General features: G+C 48.6%; 1 protein-coding gene across 1 annotated transcript in view; it reads left to right on the top strand.

The window, feature by feature from the left end:
* Positions 1–1043, top strand: part of CD9 (CD9 molecule) — a 32144-nt gene extending 31101 nt beyond the window's left edge. The window contains exon 8 of the mRNA XM_045554543.1: positions 776–1043. Coding sequence (XP_045410499.1) covers positions 776–841 — 66 coding nt within the window. The 3' untranslated portion in view covers positions 842–1043. The remainder of the gene's footprint in view (positions 1–775) is intronic.
* Positions 1044–14641: the final 13598 nt, after the last annotated feature.

The following is a 14641-nucleotide window of genomic DNA, read 5'->3' as shown; positions in this document are numbered from 1 at the left end:
GGGTTAGGGGCACATGGAAGGTGATGCCAGCACTGCTGGTCCTCAGAGCATGTCACTTCACACACCTGCTTTTCTCTTCCTCAAGAAGGTAGTTCCCTAGGAGCTACCTGGGTGGAGTTTGTTCCATTTCCTCCCATAGGCTGCAGGGCGTCTACAGGTGGCAGCCAGGAGGAAGACTCAAACTTCAGCTGATCCAGTCTCCTGCTAATCAGCTTCTAGAAACCAAGGGCCAGCCAGGTTCCCTGGGGCCAGCCCCCTCTCCCTGTGAGAACCCCACCCATCCTCCTCTGCACCTGCAGGACTGCCCAAAAGAGAGAATTGCCTCTTTTCTTAGTGGTCATTTGTACCCCTCATGTGCACCTAAGAAAGGCTTGAAGCAGCTCTCGGTAAAAGACCTTTTAAAATAGACTATTAGACACACACACGAAGATGAAAGTGTAAGTACTAACCTGTGTGGACTGTTGGAACATCTGGAATTTGAGCATGAAATTTAGCTCTGAACTTATTGCTCACTCTGAAAGTTTTCCAGGGAAGGGTGCTTGTGCAGCTTGCATTAGCAACGGACTGCAGAACCTTAGAGTCCCACCAGTCCTGCGGTCCCTCCTGTTTTCTGGCCCACATCTCTCCTGCTTCAGTGCTTTTTAATTCATTTGGCCTCATGGATGCCGTTCTCCTTGTCATGTGTCACAGACTGAAGGACTCATGTCTTTCCCTTGCCCTCAGCCTTCCTTCAGACAACACTACCCTATTCCTGACACTGCTTCCTGTCTTGCAGATCTTTGGCATGATCTTCAGTATGATCCTGTGCTGTGCTATCCGCAGAAACCGAGAGATGGTCTAGAGTCAGCTTATGTCCCTGAGCAGGAAAGTTTACCCCAGAAGACTGTTGGGTTATTTTGGATTTTTGCCACTAACTTTAGTATTCATTCTGCATTTCTAAACCAAGAAAGTTATTGTATGTTTGTCTTTTAATGCTTTATTCGATATTGATATTTGTAGCTGAAGGGGCTCAGGTTTGCTTTAGGTTTATATTTTTTTGGTTGTTTGTTTTTGCTTGTTATGTTAAGCAGAAGTCCTGCAATGAAAGGTACTATATTTGCTAGACTCTAGACAAAAGATACTGTACATAAAGAGAATTGTTTTTCTTTAAATAGATAAAAATGTCTATCAAATTTAATCAGGTTGTAACTTATATTGAAGACAATTTGATACATAATAAAAGATACGACCATATCCTAGACTGGTTTCTGGTTTTTGCTTTCTTTAATTTTTTTTAGAGCTATTTAGTTTTCAGATGTCTTTCGGCTGTTGTTTATTCTAACTGCATTTATAGGAGAGGTAGGTGGGAAGGTTGGTCTCCCTGCTTCACTGTGGAAGGAATTGAGCTGCAGACAGGCGAAAGGATTTGGATCCAGCGCCACACACTTGTTCACAGAAGAGTCAGCACTGGAACCTCAGCCCCAGCTGTTCATTCGGCAGCGAGTGGTGTCCTGGGGCTGCAGTCGTACCCACGTGCACCATGGTGGCAGGGACTTTGCTTTACTCACTGCCAAGAACCTCGTGTCTGGTGTATAGTAGGTGCTCACTTTTTCTTTTTTCTTTCTTTCTTTTCTTTGTTTTTTTGGGGTTTTTTTTGTTTGTTTGTTTGTTTTTGAGACAGAGTCTTACTCTGTTGCCCTGAGTAGAGTGCCGTGGTGTCAGTCTGGCTCACAGCAACCTCCAACTCCTAGGCTCAAGTGATCCTTCTGCCTCAGCCTCCTGAATAACTGGGACTACAAGTGCGCACCATGATGCCTGGCTAATTTTTTTATTTTTAGTAAAGACGGGGTCTTGCTCTTGCTCAGGCTGGTCTCGAACTCCTGAGCTCAAATGATCCTCCCGCCTCGGCCTCCCAGAGGGCTAGGATTACAGGCCTGAGCCACCATACCCAGCCTCACTTTTTCTTATCAATTAATATTTGTTGGTTGAATGAATAAATGAGTATGTACCCATCAGGGTTTAATCAGAGAAGCAGAACCACTAAGAGATACATGTGTGAAGGGACTGTTGCAGGAATTTGACCTCACACGATCTTTGGGGCTGGTTAAGCAGGCCCTGCTGACAGTTGGGAAGGACAGATGGTGTGAGGTGAAGGACGTGGGCCACAGCGCATGAAGACAGACACATCCGTGTCCACTCCCGTTGCCCCTGACGGCGGTGGTGTGGGTCCTGCAGAGGCCGGGCTCTGCGTGGCGGAGCTCAACACTCACGGCTCAGGCCCTGGAGGTGCTGAGCCAGAGCCCTCCGAGAAGCAAGATTGTGTGAGCTACGAAGTGACTGCGGCTTCATCTCCCGCCTCCAGCCTCCCACAGGGGTCTGCTTTGTGCCCCTCGCTAACCGGAAACACAGGAAGGGGAATTTCGGGAAGTGTAGTTCGGCTTAAGCAGGTGGCCAGGTGACACAGTCATGGCAATTCGGAGTGGGCAGGCAGAGTGGGGTAAACACCAGGAGAAGGGAACTACAGAGGCGTAGGAAACCAATTTTTATTTTCCACTCCTCGATTTAGTTTGGGTTCTTAACATTAAAAAAAGAAAAATGGGAAAACAGAGTCAATGTCTCTGATGCCATTACATTAAAAAAATCAAAACACCAATGTTCATAGCAGCGTTATTCACAATAGCCAAAAGGTAGAAACAACCCAAACATCCATCAACAGACAAATGGACAAGCAAATGTGGTCTATCCATACAAGGGAATATTGCACAGCCTTGAAAAGGAATGAAATTCTGACTCATGCTGCAATCTTGAACACATTGTGATCAGTGAAATAAAGCAGACACCAAAGAGCAAATATTCTCTAATTCCTGTTACATGCAGGACCTAGAACAGGTAAATTCACCAAAACAAAGCGGATTAGAGCTGACCAGAGGCTGGTGGGAGGGGAGAATAATAGGTCAAACATTGGTTTTATCTAAGGGTGATGAGGACTCCCAGCTCAGGGCATTGTAATCCCTGATGGGCTCCAACATGAGCCCTGCGTGTACTCCCCGCTGCCCCAGGAGAGGCAAGGCCCGTGCTCCGGACACACTTTGTGCTTTGCTGCTTTGCCGAAGGCTGGGCTTAGTGTGTGATACATTGCTAGCATTTAAATCAGGAACGACTCGGGGTTATGCCCTGTCTGCCTGTTGGTCATAAATAGTGGACAAATGGGCTAGCTTAAGCAAAAGTAAGGAATTGATTAAGAACACAGGTGGTGTCTCATGGAACCCAAGAACGGGAGAAAACACAGTTGAGCCTTAGGAAGATTCTGGAGCCATGGACTAGGAAATCCTACAGCTCCCCATTTCTGTGTGCTATTTTTTGCTCTCCAAAAAGAGCAACTTTTTCTGCTACTCAGTCCTCATGGGGTAACGTAAGGGCTGCCCCTCAACTCCACAACCTCCATTAGCCCCACTTGAAGTTTTAGGAGAGAAGAATTTGACCCAGTTTCAGTGAAATATCGACCCCTGTCCAATCAGGTGGCGGGAGGGGTGAGTGGAGTAAAGAATTGGCCGCCCTGTGTGACCTGTAGACGGGCCCAGTGCCAGAAGAGGCGGGATCAGTGAGAGCTGGCAGACACCCCAAAAGGAGCTAGCTGTCCACACTGCCTCAGTCGGGCCAAAATGAGCTTCCCCTACTCTTGCAGACGGAGCCAGGCGTAGCTCTGCAGGGAGGGGAAAGCCAGGATGGGCCGCAGCTCTCGGGAGCTGAAGGGCATGGGGAGCAATGGACTGTGCCAAAAACAGCAGCTTTGGGTCCAGAAAGAATCTTGAGCATAAGAGCAAGAGCAGCTAGATGTGTTGGCCTCTTGGCCCAGCTGTGACGAGCAGTCCAGGGGCAACAAATTTGGATAGAAACAGCTGGATTTAGTAAAAGGTTATTACTTTACCCAGTGCCCTTCAAGGACTCAAAGTGCTTAAAAATTCATAAAACTCCTGGACTCCCCTTGAAGGCCCAACTCTCCAAACCCACATCCTCTGGATGGAGTTGAGTGGTGCAAGGGTGGGCCAGGCCCCCACATGTGACCCAGGACTCATTCCATGGTGCTGTCATTTCCCCAGGGTATCTCATGAGCTGCTCAGGCACAAGGTGGAGAGGTATGGGTGAACTTACAACACAGTTGGGCATATCCATGGTGAGTGAACACAACCATGCTGGGGAGAGGTCTCTATCAGTGGGCTTTGGGGCCCTGCTTTGCCCTACCCTGGTTAATGTTTTAAATGACAGCTTGGAATACTATCAAATATTGCAGATTTCACCAAGTTCTGAAGAATATCCAGTAATTTGGATAACAGTTCAAAGAGATCTTAAGAGACTAGAATAATCAACTATGACACTCAAAGGATGTATCTCAACAGGAATAAATAAGTAAATGAAATCAAGCAATCCATATAATATGTTTAGCACAATCTCTGGTCTTTACCACACTTTAAGTTAGCTGATTAAGTTAAATGTATATTTGGCTGATTTATTAACAGGTTTTTTTTCCCTTACATGTTAAGTCTGGAAGCAACCAGAGGTATTGATTTAGCAGCTCTATCTGCCAAAGATGGCATCTCAGTGATCCTCTTGGCTTGTCCCCCGTGGTCATAAGGTAGCTGCTGCAGCTCCAGCCATTTCACAGTAAGAAGTAATGAAGGACAAATGCTAGCCACACCTACCCCTATTATCCAAAATGCAAAAGCTTCCCCCTCGTCCCCTTCACAGACTGGAAGTCAACTTCCATTTGTGCATCAGTGACCAGGAATCTGTCACATGGCTACTCATAGTTAGAAGGGAAGCTGAGAACATGAACATTTAGTCTTTTTCAGTCTATAATGAAGATTGGAAGATAACAAGTGAGTTATATGTCTTTTATTCCATTGTACATTTTGAGAACTTGGGGTTCAGAGAAAGAAGTTAAATGTTTGCCCCAAGATCATACAATTAATATACTGGATACATATTTGAATCCAGGTCTATCTTTCTCCAAATTTTATTGCATGTTTCACACGGTGCTGCCTTCCAGAATTCATATCATAGGAGGAAATTTGACCAGAACATACTGGAACATCTTTTGATTGGAAGAACCCATTACATAAATGCAGGATGCAGAAACAATTTTCATTTGAAAAATTTAAGGCCAGGTGCTGTGGCTCACGCCTGTAATCCTAGCACTCTGCAGGCCGAGGCGAAAGGATTGCTTGAGCTTGGGGAGTTCAAGACCAGCTTGAGCAATAGTGAGACCCCGTCTTTAAAAAAAAAAAAAAGAAAGAAAGAAAGAAAAATTTAGCTTACCACAAATGTAATAGAATCCCAGACTGTGAGGAGAGGATGTCTTGGGCCACATACAGAGAGGTGGGCATGCAGATGGACAGGGGCTACGGTGCTCCCTCCTGGGCCACCCCCCTCAAGAAGGAAGGAGACCAACTACAGAGACTTGGAGGGGGCAGACTTTGCAGGGAGGGGCCTAAAGACTTTGTCATCCAAGGGGAGAGTGAAGGACCAGGGGATTCTAACCTGGGAGAGGGAGAATCCAACAGCACAGCAGCCTTGGTTCTCAAATATCTGAAGGGCTCTAAGGTGGACCAGGGGTGTGTGTTTTCCCTGAGGCCAGAATGAGGCCTGATGGGCAGAACGCCCAGGGAACAGACTTCGGCTGACCGTAAAGAAAGCCCCTTGAAACCAGGGCTGTCCCACAGAGGGGGGGCTGCCCAGGAGCAGCGGCCCAGACCTGAAGGGGGCTCCAGGGGAAGCTAGAGACAAGGTGTTGCTGCACTGATGGGGACGTGACGCCTTCCATCTCTAGGAGCTTTTTGTAAAAAATACAGGTCTCCAAGTGAACACTCAAAAAACCAGCTCTCTCGCTCTATGTTCAATTATGGGACAGCGGTGAGGGAAGGACCTCTAGTAAAGGTTAGGGAACAGTGACATTTGTACAGGCAACCCCAGAATATTTTGAAACAATATTTCATCTCTGAAATGGTTGCATTTTTTTCCCACTCAGTGCCATTAAATAATGAGGTTTGTTGGAAGGCTATCTGGCATCTCAGCAGGCACACAACCACTGGGAGTTTCTGCACTTTCTAGCCTGGACTCTGCAGAGGCCTGAGACAGTGGCATCTGCCCCCAAGGTCTCTGCTTCTGTCTGCATCTCACACTCAAGCCCCCTCAGCAGAACAGGTTGTTTGGTACCATCCAATAAGAAACGTCCCTACTGGCACCCCTTGGCGGAGCACCGATCTCTGGTCAATTGCATGAGGCCAGGAAAGAGTATTGATGTCCAGGGTGCTCCATGATCTTCCAAGCACAAAAATTTAGGCAGAAAGAACATCCTGGGACACCTGTCTGGTTAGAGCTGACTGGCTCAAGGACCACCTGGGACAGCCACCCTGGATGAGCCCACACCACAGTTCCTCACACCCCAAGGAACTCTGCAGTGGAATTCCTGGAGTAAACGTGCCTGACGCTTTTGTGCAACGTGGCACCTGTGAGGGGTGTTTTTCTTAAGTGTTCTCCTTAAATAAATGTGACCACACTCCAAAAGAGGTAAGATTGTGCGTGTGGATCTTTGAGAAAGAGGAGTTACAGAAAGGCTCTGTGAGCCATGGGAGGGCAAGTGGCGGAGTGAGCTGCAGGTTCACAGGTCCCAAGCCAGGAATCATCACGGTCTAAGGACTTTATTCCACCAAGCTAAATTCTCTCCTCTCCCCCTCAGTCATGACCAGAAGCTTCCCAGGGCTAAGGGACCCCATGGTATCTTCCCCTCCCCCAGGTCTTCAGGCTGGCTGGGTGAGGCCAGAGCATCTAATGTAATTGTCTTCACTCAAGCCTTGGCCATCAGACCCCTAGAAGGCTAATTCGATTTCATTCTTTTTAAATTGGATTTCCCCAAACCATCTGCTTCCCCTGTGGAAGTGCAGGCAGGATCAGATCTTATCCCAGGGCAGAATCTCCCCTGCTCTGCAAGGCTCTGAGAGCCAGAGCTGACCCTCAGGCCAGGCAAGGCAGGGAGTGACCCAGCAAGGACAGGCACCGGTGCCCACAGATCTCGGCGTGGTTTGGGCATCCCACTGACCTTCAGTACCTCCCTGGGAGCTGGGGAGACACGTGGTTTATTCTCTACCCTTAATACACGGAAGGATGGAGGGCCAATAAAAGGGTCACTGACGTGTCCTGGACCACAAAACTCAAAGGTGCCTGGAGAAGAGCGACACAGTGGGGGCCGGCACAGAGACACTGCAGCTAGGTCTACATTCAGTTTATGTCTCTGACACTGGCTAGCAGGATCTTGGGCCTCAGTTGCCTCCTATGTAAGTTGGAGCTAATGAAACATACCTTACAGAGTGGTTTTTAAAATTATAAGTGTTTATAAAAAATCATATATGTATGTAGCATAGGTGTGTATGAAAACTATATGTGTATGTAACAGAACGGCAACAAGGAAGATACAATGGATACGATATTCCCAAGTGGGGCGCCAGGGTTCATCTGAAGACCAGTCGCACAGCTCTTGAACCTTCCTGCCCTGGCGGCGCTAGAACCTCCGTGAACTTCCATGCGGAGTCGGGGTTGCTCAGCGGGATGCAGTCCAGGGTCACGATTCTGACATGGGAGATGACACAGCTTTGATTAAGGTTTATGGTCAAGTCATAGCTTTGTTTAAGACCGTACTACACATGGTGAAATTTCTGAAGCTGCTGACCACAATGTGGTCAGAAAGAAAGTGACAAAAGAATGACTGTTAAGCAGCATTAGAGAAAAAAATGAGGAAGAGGAGGAGGACACAACTCCAGCGGAGGCAACAACAGACAATCTCCTGTCGTTTGGGCAGAAGGCGGCAACATTTGCCTAGTTACGGTTGTCATGGTTTGGAAATAAAGAGGAGCAAATTTTGTCTGATCCACTTTTCCCAATCTTTGAAGGAGTTATCAGTGACGAAGGAAATGAACAGGAGAATGAAGATGAAATGCAAAGATGGTATTCAGCAAATTAAAGTTAGGAATCCTCTGAATCTCATGGAAATAAACACAGTCCCATGATATCAAAAGAGACTCAGGGGAAATTGTCTCTCTTCCACCACGCCCCCTGCCCCAGCTAGACCTAGAATCACCTGGACTCAAATCCAGCGGCCACCAGCCTTTTTCATCAGGCTGCCCTTCCTTTCCTTCTGGGCCGGCACGCAGTCCCCACCCCTCCCATGGACCGTGCCGAAGCGTTGGAAGGTGCAGTAGTTTGGCCCATGAATGACATATTGGCCACCCTCTGGGCTTGAAGCAAAGGCAGAGAAGGAAGGTACTAGCCTTTCAGCTAAGCACAAATCCCTCTCTCAGGGAGAGTAGTATTTTATCAGGCCCTGGCTGACATGAGCAAATGTTTCATCATTTTCTCCACAAACAGTTAGCTATTAAATTTAATTTATATCTCCTTTCAACTGTAGTGGTTGGAAATTGTTAAATAACCAATGCATAATCAAGGTCTAGCCAAGAAAACAGAATCCAAAATAGGTAATTCATCAGAGAGAATTTAATATAGGAAATTGGTTAAACAAGTGTTGGAGGACTGAAAAATCACTAAGAGAACAACGAGGTAATGCAGAAATAATAGCGGGAGGAAACAGCTGCCAGCCTAGGGCTGGGGAACAGAGGGAAGAGGTGGGATTATCAGGGCCTAGGAGCTCTGAGCAGGGGCCCTGCAGCTGGGACTCAGACCTTGCAGGGGGGCGGGGGGAGGATGTCCCAGCTGCTGCTGGCACCTCTGGGGGCTGTGGAGAGGCTGATTCTGAGAGAACTGGATTCTACGCCTCTGAATCCTTGGCCCAAGATTCCCCAAACCCTTCCGACTGAGGGCTCAGCACTGCCATTGGTTGAGCAGGGGTGAGCGGAGGTGAGCAGGGGTGAGCGGGGGTGAGCAGGGGTGAGCGGAGGTGAGCAGAGGTGAGCAGAAGTGAGCAGGGGTGAGTGGAGGTGAGCAGAGGTGAGCAGGGGTGAGTGGAGGTGAGCAGAGGTGAGCAGAGGTGAGCAGGGGTGAGTGGAGGTGAGCGGAGGTGAGCAGAGGTGAGCAGGGGTGAGTGGAGGTGAGCGGAGGTGAGCAGAGGTGAGTGAGCAAGAAAGGAAAGGCTGGCCACACCCCCTCCCCAGAGGCGGGCTCCCCAGCAGAGGAAAACAGTCCTATTAATAACTTTGAATATAGCTGGAGACTTACAACTGTTTGTCACTGAACATTATAATTCTGGAATTATGACTGTTTTGCAACTTGAAGTTACTGTAGGACTTCACTCTCAAAGTGATCAGAAAATTCTGGAACTGCCACACATCCCTCCTGTGCAAGGGAAGAACTGCCCCCACTGACCACAATGCAGGGATAGCGTGAGACAAAAGAAGGCGCCGTAAGATTGCAGCCCACGGGCCCTGCTGCTCAGCCTACTCCTTGCAAACGCAGAGCTCCTGGCACACAGCCAACACACGAGGCCTGGCATTTTTGCTATTGAATCCCGTGGTTCTGACCCCTGCCTCAGTGCTACACTGACTGTGACATAAAAACGTTGAACTCCACCTTGGCGAATGAAAGACCACAAAATCCTCAGGTTCCAGCCGTGCCAGGAGCAGGGCTGTGGACAGTGGCTCTGGGCACTGGCTCAGGGTCGCACGCCTGAGGGCTCTTTGGGATTCCGTAAGCGGGAGGGGCTGCCCCAAGCGCAGCGTCCCACAGCCAGTGGCTTAACGGGGAACGGCAACATCCCAAGGGCCCTGGGCTGGGCTTCTCCAGACCGCCTGGCCCCAAGCAGTCTGTGGGCCCTTTCTTTAATGGAATGACTTTCGTATTTGCCCTACAAAAAAGGCCAGGGTCGCTTCCCTGGAGCATGCCAGCTCCGTCTTGCTGACCCGGCTGGACTTGTAAATCTTCTCTCCCCTCACCCCGCTTACTCTTTTGCCCCAGCCCTGGGACGTTGTGGGGTTCGTTCTGAAGCCCGGGGCTCAACAGGTGGTGACCTAGATAGAGCCCACCTCGCACAACTGTTCCAAATCAACTCTGGGGCACACACAACAAAGGTAGATGGACACAGACATTCCAGGTCCTCTATATTCTGGTCTCTCTCTACCCAAATTTATAGACCTCTCTGCCCCACGCAGGCCCCACCCCAACTGGTCTCCTTCAAACGGGCCCTTTAGCTCAGTGCCCGCGGCGCCCACCTCGCCCGCTGACGTCCTCCCCCTCTTCCTCGCCAGCCCGCCTTGCCCCAAGGCCAGCTCGGACCTGCCCCAGCTCGGGGTGGAGCTCGCAGGGGAGACGTCCTGCTGCCCGTGTGCAGTCCCTGTGCCCTTTCTGGGGGCTGCAGTTGGTGCTGGAAGTGGCCACCCAGCCAGTCTCCTTGCACCTGCGAGGGACTGCGTGACCACCTCTGGCCAGTGGCGTGAAAGTGGAAGCGCGGAGTGTGACTTCCCGCACGGCGCACTGAAGAAGCCGGTGTGCCTGCCTTCCCCACCCCTCTTCCCCACCCACCGCTCCGGGAGGAAGGAAGGCAGGATCTTGGATCCCCAAATGGCCGGCGGAAAGGCACCTCGGCAGTACTGCCTGTGCACCGGTGGGGACGCGGTGAGAAATGCCTCGCATCGTGTTAAAGTCAACTCCTGGGCTTGTCTGTCGCGGCAGCTGGCATTGACCTTCCACAGCACTGACCAGCAGGGCAATCTGAGGCTGCACGTTACCATAATCAGTTGGGATCTTTGGGCTACAGGCAGCAGAAGCCCAAAGTCAAAATTTCTTAAGCAATGAGGAACTTAAGCCACATACAGGGAGTTCAGAGGGAGGGAGTTCCATGGCTGACTGTCCCAGCACATTGGCTTTGCCCTCGAGTTTGTCCCGTCATGGTCACAAGGTGGCTGCAGCAACTCAAGGCTTCATCTTGTCCCACCATGTCTGTGTCTTAAGGCTGGAAGAGAAAATGTTCCTTCACTGTGTCTCTTTTTTAAGAATATGGCAATCGCCCCAGAATTCCCTCAGAGACATCCCCTCACATCCCATTGGCCTAAATTGATCAGACGCCCGTTCCTAAACCACGGCAGTGCAGCGGAAGGAATGACCGTGACTGGGTCAGACTAAGCAGGACTCACCTCCCAGGCCCAGGGCGGGGAGGGTCCCACCTCACCTGGAGCACGCGGCCTCCACACACCCAGGGCAGGGTGGGACGTGGCAACGGGGTAGTCCTTGACACTGGCAGCCAGATTCCTATATGCCCCATGTTGTTGTTTTATCATCTCAACCCGAGAAACTTGTAAACTGCTGGGCAGGACACCTGTATTCCGAAGTCACCAAGATTTTATAGCAGTGTTAGAGATAGAGATATTTTACTAGGCACTGAAACTTCAAGACAGGGAGTGACCTAAGAGTCAATAAATGATTACAGCAAGGTGATCCTTCCTCCGTGCTCCAAGACTTCTATTCTTTCCTCATTGTGACACAGGCCTCGGTTTTGTCTTTGTTAAATACAGATCACCTGTCTAATCTCTAAGGTCTCTAGTCCTCTGGTTGTCATCGCCTGAGCCCAAGAGCCGGGTCTTTGGGACTCCACCTATTCTTGTACCCGCAGAACAGCTCTTGGTGAAGGACTGACATTCAGTGGGGACAGCAGCCATTCGAGAATTGTAGCGTCTACTCTCCAGCTCTGTGAGGCAACCCACCACCCCTGACATGTAATGATTTGCACTTGTATGGGAGCATGAACTCTGAACTTCATGCCGTGAGGACAGTCCGTAGGAGTGAAGCAATCAGCTGATGGGAGAGGCTGTGGGGGGCACTGCCAGGGCCTCGCTGGGGAGTGAGATAGACTTGAGTTCAAATCCTGGCTCTGCTGCTCACTGAGTGACTGACCTTGGGCAAGTCATTTAACCTCCGGATTCCTGGCTTTTCTCTCTAAAATGAGGGGTAATTTCTACTTTGCAGGGTAACAACCTAATAGAGCATACAGAGGAATTCAGTAAATGATGGCTGGCCTTGTCGTTAAGTTGCTATTATCACTAATACCCACTACCTCTTGCAGGGAGCGGGAGGTACGGCTGTACCAGCTGGACCCAGGCGGTTGGAGGTGGGTTGCCAGGGCTCCTAAGGCAGGTGGGGATGTGCTGGGGAAGAAGGAGCTGGCAGGTGGCTCAGATCCAGGGAAGGGTAGGACAGGGTGAGAATTCAAAGTCCTGGAACGAGGACTAAGGACCACTTTGTTGCAATCATCCACAAACTCCTGGGACATTGCTTGAAAATGTTTGACCTTAGTAAAATATCTTTCTCTCCAGCACTACCCCTATTATTAAAGTCTCGGTGACCTCAGGATTTACAATAAAATCTCTCCCATGACCTGGCCTCTCTGTTTTTTGACCTCCTCGCTCACTCATGGCCAGTGACTTTCAAACTTGCTTGTTCATGACCCAACCATACGTGTGTCCAAGTCTACATAGACATACGTGAAATGGAAGCTTTATGAGATGACACTCATTCTTGCTACATGCTCTGCCATTATCTCTTCTATTCTATTTCGTTTTTACAGATGCTGGTTGCAACCCACTAACTTAATTTTATGATCCACTAATAGGCTGTGTCTCTCAATTTGAAAAACACTGCCCTAGACTTCTTCGTTACTTCACTGCAGTTTTAGAGATCAAAATGTTGAGGAGAGCTAGGCGTGGTGGCACTCGCCGATAGTTCCAGCTACCCGGGAAGCTGAGGTGGGAGGACTGCAGAGCCCAGGAGTTCGAGGCCTCCCTGGGAAACATATTGAGACCCCCATCTCTAAACAAAAAGAAAAAAAGTTTAATTTGTTTTTTAAATGTTGGGGAGAAACCAGCAGTGGAGACTGAGACAAAGTAGCCAATAAGGTAGAAGAACGAAGAGACATTTCCTTAGCTCAATCCAAGAATCACACTCTCTAACCCTTCCTGTCTGTCACACTCATTCCTTCTCGCACTCCAAACACAGCCACTCTCCACCCTGTCCAGACCTCGCCGTCCATTGAACACACCACTTTCTCCTCGTCTCTCCCATCCTCGTGACGTCACTTCCTCTTTATCTGGTTTAGATTAAATAGCTCATAGTAATTGATAATCCATTAATTGATTCATTCAGTAGTTCCTGAGGGCCCACTTTGTGCCACGCGCTGTCCAGGTGCTGGGGACACAGGAGCGAACAAAACAAAGGAAACCTGTGGAGATCTTTTTACTGGGGCAAAAGACAATAAAAAATAAACAAGAGCATTTAAGCCATCTCAGTACGCAGGGATACCCCAGAGATACTGCAGGTTCAGTTCCAGATCACCACAGGAAAGCCAATATTACAATGAAATGAGTTACACAAATTTTCGGTTTCCCGATGCATACAAAAGTTATGTTTGCACTATACTGTAGTCTATTTAATGTGCAATAGCACTATCTCTTTAAAAAAAACAATGTACAGACTTTAATTTAAAAACACTTTACTGCTAAAAAGTGTTAACGGTCATCTGAGCCTTCCGGGAGTCATAGCATCTTTCTGATGGAGGGTCTTGCCTCAGTACTGGTGGCTGCTGACCGCCGGGGAGGCTGTGGCAATTTCTTAAAGCAAGACAGCAACGAAGTTTGCCACAGCGACTCTTCCTTTCACACAAGAGTTCTCTTAACATGTGATGGCGTTTGATAGCATTTCACCCGCAGTGGAACTTCTTTCAAAGCTGGAGTCAGTCCTCTCAAGCCCTGCCACTGCTTTACCAGCTAAGTTTATGTAGCATTCTACATCCTTCGTTGTCATTTTACCAATGTTCACAGCGTCTTCACCAGGAGTAGATTCCATCTCGAGAAACCGCTTACTTTGTTCATCTATAAGCAGCAACTCCTCATCCTTTATATTCAAGTTTTATCATGAGATTGTAGCCACTCAGTCACATCTTCAGGCTCCACCTTTAATTCTAGTTCTCCTGCTATTTCCACCACATCTGCAGCTCCTTCCTCCACTGAATTCTTGAACTCCTCAAAGTCATACACGAGGATTGGAATCAACTTCTTCCAGACTCCTGCTAATGTTGATATTTTGACCTCTTCCCATGAATCACAAATGTTCTTAAAGGCATCTAGAATGGTGAATCCTTTCTAGAAGGTTTTCAATTTACTTTGCTCAGATACATCAGAGGAATCACTATCTACGTTAGCTATAGCTTTACAAAATGTATTTCTTAAATAATAAGGCTTGAAAGTCAAAATGACCGCCTCATCCTTGGGCTACAGAATGGATGTTGTGTTCACAGGCATGAAAACAACATTCACCCCTTTGTGCATCTCCGTCAGAGTTCTTGGGTGATGAGGTGCATTGTCAATGAGCAGTAATATGTAAAAAGGAATCTTTGAGCCAGGCGCAGTGGCTCACACCTATAATCCCAGTAACTCAGGAGGTTGACGTGGGAGTCTGAGACCAGCCTGGGCAACGTAGTGAGGATAATTTCTAAAAAATTATCCAAGTGTGGTGACATGCACCTTTAGTCCCAGCTACTCACCCAGGAGTTCGAGGCTGCAGTGAGCTATGATTATGCCACTGAACTCCAGCCTGGATGACAGAGTGAGGCCCTGTCTCTAAAAAAATAATAATATTTTTTTCTGAGCAGGAGGTCTCAAAAGTAAGCTTAAAA

The sequence above is a fragment of the Lemur catta genome, chromosome 6 (genome assembly GCF_020740605.2).
Source record: "Lemur catta isolate mLemCat1 chromosome 6, mLemCat1.pri, whole genome shotgun sequence".
In the NCBI taxonomy this organism is placed as follows: domain Eukaryota; kingdom Metazoa; phylum Chordata; class Mammalia; order Primates; family Lemuridae; genus Lemur; species Lemur catta.
The sequence above is the reverse complement of the archived record's forward strand: the minus strand, read 5'-3'. Positions and strand labels throughout refer to the sequence as shown.